The sequence below is a fragment of the Sinocyclocheilus rhinocerous genome, unplaced genomic scaffold (genome assembly GCF_001515625.1).
Source record: "Sinocyclocheilus rhinocerous isolate Xijiao unplaced genomic scaffold, SAMN03320098_v1.1 scaffold347, whole genome shotgun sequence".
Classification (NCBI taxonomy): Eukaryota; Metazoa; Chordata; class Actinopteri; order Cypriniformes; family Cyprinidae; genus Sinocyclocheilus; species Sinocyclocheilus rhinocerous.
The window spans coordinates 282,853-287,999 of NW_015632719.1; the positions used below are offsets into that span (position 1 = coordinate 282,853).

A 5,147-nucleotide genomic window follows, 5' to 3' on the forward strand; every position below is an offset into this window, starting at 1 on the left:
GAATAAACGAGCCGTTTTTCCATTTCTCGTTATTGCATTCCAAATAGGAGATGAAATGATCAAAACGTACACGGACCGATATCGTTGTGATCACTTTCAAAACGATTTTTTTCCAGCTGATGAACGATAAAACACTGACAGCCAGTCAGAATCCATCCTGCTGTAACGAGCTTGAGAATTTAAAGCGGCAGACGCATGTGCGCTTAGAATAAACAGACGATATCGTTCGCTGGTGTGGACGCTAATATCGTTATCTTTATAGTTATCGTTCTTGGTGTGAACGGGGTTTAACAGTACTGCCAGTGTTTACCCTTGTTTCACCCCATCATCTGTCTCTGTGTATTTTGGCGTGCTCTTTGAAAATCGGTTAAACAATCTCTGGTCAGCCTGTTAAAGTAGCCACGCCCCAAACTCTCTCTATTGGCAGTGTGTAGGTATGCAAATATATATATTTACTTCCTAACCTGCTGTAATTATTCATTGCTATCAGGATGTGAACAGACTTTCAACAAAAAAATATTTCTGGAAAAAATTGCCTACACTACCTTTAACATAGCAAAACAAGAACTTGCAAAAGACAACTGAAAAAATAAAGAGCTATTACACACAGGATAATGATGAACTAAACTAGACACAGGTGAACATAATAAGCTGCTAAGGAAACAGATCTAACGCAAGAAGTAACCAACAGGAACTGTGAAAATTCAGGAACAGTTCAATTACAAACTAGGAGTTCTTGGATTGTCACTTGTTATTAACTTTTTGTTTATTAAACTGTTGTATAAAACGTCACATTTGCAATCGTACCCTTAATTGGCTTTTGTTTCAGATGTGAATGAGTGTGATCTGACTCAGCCGTGCCAACATCAGTGTTTCAACCTCCTGGGCTCATATGTCTGTCAGTGTGATCAGGGTTATGAACTCGCGCCGGATTCAGTCTCATGTGTGGGTAAGTGCTAACGCTGGATCTTCCTGTGCTTGGTTTGAGTGCACTTTCTGCTTGCCAAGTGCATTAGGTTTTAGAGAAAATCATTTCAGTTAGAAAGAAAGACGAGTGAACACCAGAGTTTTAAATCATCAGTCCCCAAGTCCCCCTTATTGTGATTAGAGTTATTCTTACAGAAAGAGCACATTCATTACTTGACTTGTGACTCATTTAATATGTATGTGATATGTTTAGGTGTATTAATTCACCTGCTAGCAAAGCACTTCAGATTACCGGCGCTCATTCACTCTTCAGCTTCAGCTCAAACATCGATCAAACTGAAATGTTTTTACATTTTGTGCATTTTCATCTAAAATTCAACAAATGTTTGAGTTCAAATTTTTGATTGGACAGCCCTACAATCAATTCTTTATCATTAGCTAGATAGTTTTCAGCCTGGTTTTAGACAAAGATGATGGATGTGTTTCCTCAGTGTGGTTTAAATGTCACCGTTTGTTGAGTTTGTGTTTCTGCTGTGTGTCCAGACATCGATGAGTGCGCATTCTCCAGCTACATGTGCCAGTATGTGTGTTTTAACAGCCCGGGTGGATATTCCTGCATCTGCCCAGAGGGATATCAGCTGCAGAGAACAAGAATGTGTCAAGGTATCGGCCTCCTCCTTCATTGCCTGGCCTCCTCTCTATCCATCCACACCCAGATATTTCACATCAGAGCAAGATGGGCCAGGAATTCCCAGCCACATGCTAATGGAAACAATGCAGAGCTCACATGGGTTACACTTCATTTTAAGGTGTCCTTGTTGCAGTTTAATTATACATTTAAGCACTGAGTAAAATTAATTAACAACATGTACTTACAACTAACCCTAAACCAAACCCTAACCCTATAGTATGTAATTATGCATGATTTACCGTTATTACTAGAGTGCAGGTAACGTGTAACAAGAACACTAAAAATAAAGTGTTACCTTCATACTTGAAACAAAAAGGCTGTTTATCTCTTCTAAACAGAGGGAAAGATGTTTAGATGAAGCTTATGTTGTGTATCTTGCCACTTGAATTTCCAGTAGCAATATTACTTCTGTAATTCAACGTACTGACTGAAATGGGATATTCAACACGAAAAAAAATTGTGTGTGTTTTTTTGCCTGGAGCGTGGAGCAAGTTGTTTGGCCTGTTGGAAGGCCTGTATTCTCATATATAGACTACAGTAGATATGATATGTTGCTAATCACAGTCTTTTCTCTGGTATCATAGACATCAATGAGTGTGACACAGGCCACGAGTGTAGGGAAGATGAGATGTGCTGGAACTATTATGGAGGTCATCGCTGTTACCCTCAGAACCCGTGTCTGGAGCCTTACGTGCTGACGTCGGAAAAGTAAGTCAGTCTGTGTTTATATCCTAGTACTAGAGCTAGAGATGAAGATCACAGAAATTGACCAGAGACACTTAAGCATGGAAAAAAAATAGAAGAGTAATATTCTTGCTTTCATTCCTAGCCGGTGTTCGTGCCAGTCTGCGGGTGCGTGTCGAGGCCTGTCGCAGTCTATTGTTTACAAATACATGAACATTCATTCAGAGCGCACCGTACCAGCAGATATCTTCCAGATTCAAGCCACAAACATCTTCCCCAGTGCACACTACACCTTCAGGATTAAAGCTGGCAACGATGGTGGAGAGTTCTTCCTTAGGGTGAGTAACCAAACCTTTCATTTTTGTATTTCTCAAACTGTTAAAGCCATTTCATTTCATATCTCTTTGACAAATCATGTTTTTGGCAATGGTCAACTTTTTTTTTTTTATGGTTTTGAAGTACAAAGAAAGCATCAGACTATTGTGGTTTGACCACTGAGTGGTGCTGTAAACCAGCTGCATTAGTAGCTTCAGGCCGTAGTGACGGTGGTAAATGTCAGTCAATTCAAGTCTTTCGTTGACAAATTAGATATTTCTGGTCACACTGTGCATTCATTCTTTATCTCGTCTCACATTCAGTTTTAACACAGTTTCTTGTTAGGCAAGGTAAGGCCTGATTTGTGTAGCACATTGCACACATGCAGGTAATTCAGTTTTGCTTTCCCCAGTAAACACATCATCAAATATAAATGTCTCGATCATGCTGAATGTAAAAATTTCTCTGTGTCAGTTGCTTTGGAATATCTGGATAAAATAGGAAAACATTAGGCAAGAAATTAGCTCAGCCCTGATTGTTTACCCCCAAGCTCTTTCTTTCCCAAATGCAGAGCAAGATATTTGACAGCACATTTATCATTGTGGGGAAATATAATAATAATAATTATTATTATATATATCTTTTTTTACTGCATTGCATCTTATTTCAGTTTATTTGTGATTTAAATAAACTTTAATAACAGTGTCACTGTCACTTTTAAATACTGTAAGTGCTTTAATTCTGGACAGACAGTGCCTATGTAAGTGAGTGGTGTGATGCTTGGATGGGGAGCTATTTTGGAGGAAGACGGGGAACCAGTGGGAGAAGAACGGGAGAAAGTCTGTTTAGATAGTGTTTAATTGTACCGTGCCAGGCTTCATCTTTATATATTTGGAATGAAAAGCATAATACTACTTTTATAGTACTTTTAGTGAAATAAATGTACTCATATCATGATATAGGATTTTGGTCATATCGCCCACCCCTTTTAACAAATAACAAAAAGAGACCACATCTCACCTGCATCATTACACTGGTTGCTGATAAAGTATTGAATCCAATATAAGGTGCAGTTGCGACATTCTGAGGTGTGTTATTCCCGGTAACAAGCAACGCTGAATAACATACCATTCATCCAGGTATCACGGATTTGTTCTCTCTGGTTTCATACAAACACAGATGCTGCAATCTTGCATTTTTGTTATAGTATTGGAAATGAAATTGGAGGAGTTCAGTATTAATAGTACTGTAATATTGTTGCTGTGTTCATCTTTTTGCCAGGACGACTGTTTTGTGTACTGTAATGGATTAAATGATAACACAAGTAGCCCACATTGTAGTAGATAAGTAGCCTCCGCTTCACCCTGATGGGGATCAGATCAGCTCTGTCTTTCTTTGCTCTCATCTGAAATGAAGGTATGACTGTGACTTTGCTGTTGCAGCCTCAAGACTGTGAAATGGTTTGTCATTGAAGACTGTATTGTAAATTGGGTGCTCTGATTTACAGTAGTTGTTTCAGGAATGTTTCTGTCTAGTTGTGTAAGAACTTATGAATAAGTTTGAGTTGAGTAACCTCTGGTGTGGGCTACTTGTGAAAAGTGTATGTGCAACACATGCTCAGCACATGGTCTTCTGGAGATAAAGTCCAGAATCACTCTTTCCACCATCAACTTTACACCGCTTTAATAGGCATTGTGGTAATATAAGGGAGCCTGAAATTTTACATACAAAACAAGACAATGATACATCATTCAAATTGTTGTAATTGCGTAATAATTAAATGAGTAATAAATAATGAATTGACAAGTACTTACAGAACTTTCAGAACTTTGTCCACTGATTTCTTTGCGATTTTTTCATTACTGTACCTGTAGGTACATTGAGTGAGGATAAATTAATCTTATGAATACCCAATGAAGTGCACATTTTACAAAGCACATAAAATAACGATCTGCTGGCTTACACTCATCCAGTCAGTGCAAACTGTTTTTGTTGCCCGGCCCTGATCTATAGCCATATTTAAAGATTGATTCAAGGTGAATCGTTGCCAGATCTGTCCTAGCTACTGTACGCTGATCAGCCACAACATTAATAGGTGACGTGAATAACATTGATTGTATCATTACATGGTTAAAGGGGTCATATGATGCTATTTTAAAGATCATTATTTTGTGTATTTGGTGTAACAGAATATGTTGACATGCTTTAATGTTCAAAAAACACATTATTTTTCAAATACTGTACATTATTGTAGGTCCTCTATGCCCCGCCTCTCTCAAACGCTTCGTTTTCTACAAAGCCCCCTCCTTTGACAAGCGCAGTCCGCTCTGATTGGCCAGCTGACCCAGTGCACTGTGATTGGCCGAACACCACAAGCACACCTCGGAAATGTAACGCCCCTTACCATAAACGCGAGCTTCATCTTTCAAAATAAATGTAAAGACAGAGCCCGAAAGGGGAACAGAGTCCCGTGACAGACACAGTGATGAAGCTGGTATGTGCTCTCTCGCGCTCTCTCTCTCTCTCGCTC

The 5,147-nt window shown here is 39.0% G+C and overlaps 1 protein-coding gene across 1 annotated transcript in view; it reads left to right on the forward strand.

Moving 5' to 3' along the window:
• The window catches only part of LOC107742815 (EGF-containing fibulin-like extracellular matrix protein 1), a 23,561-nt gene that overhangs the window by 12,729 nt on the left and 5,685 nt on the right, over window positions 1–5,147 (forward strand). Inside the window, exons 6-9 of the mRNA XM_016555861.1 lie at window positions 830–949; window positions 1,471–1,590; window positions 2,203–2,326; window positions 2,448–2,640. Of these exons, the coding sequence (XP_016411347.1) occupies window positions 830–949; window positions 1,471–1,590; window positions 2,203–2,326; window positions 2,448–2,640 (557 nt within the window). The remainder of the gene's footprint in view (window positions 1–829; window positions 950–1,470; window positions 1,591–2,202; window positions 2,327–2,447; window positions 2,641–5,147) is intronic.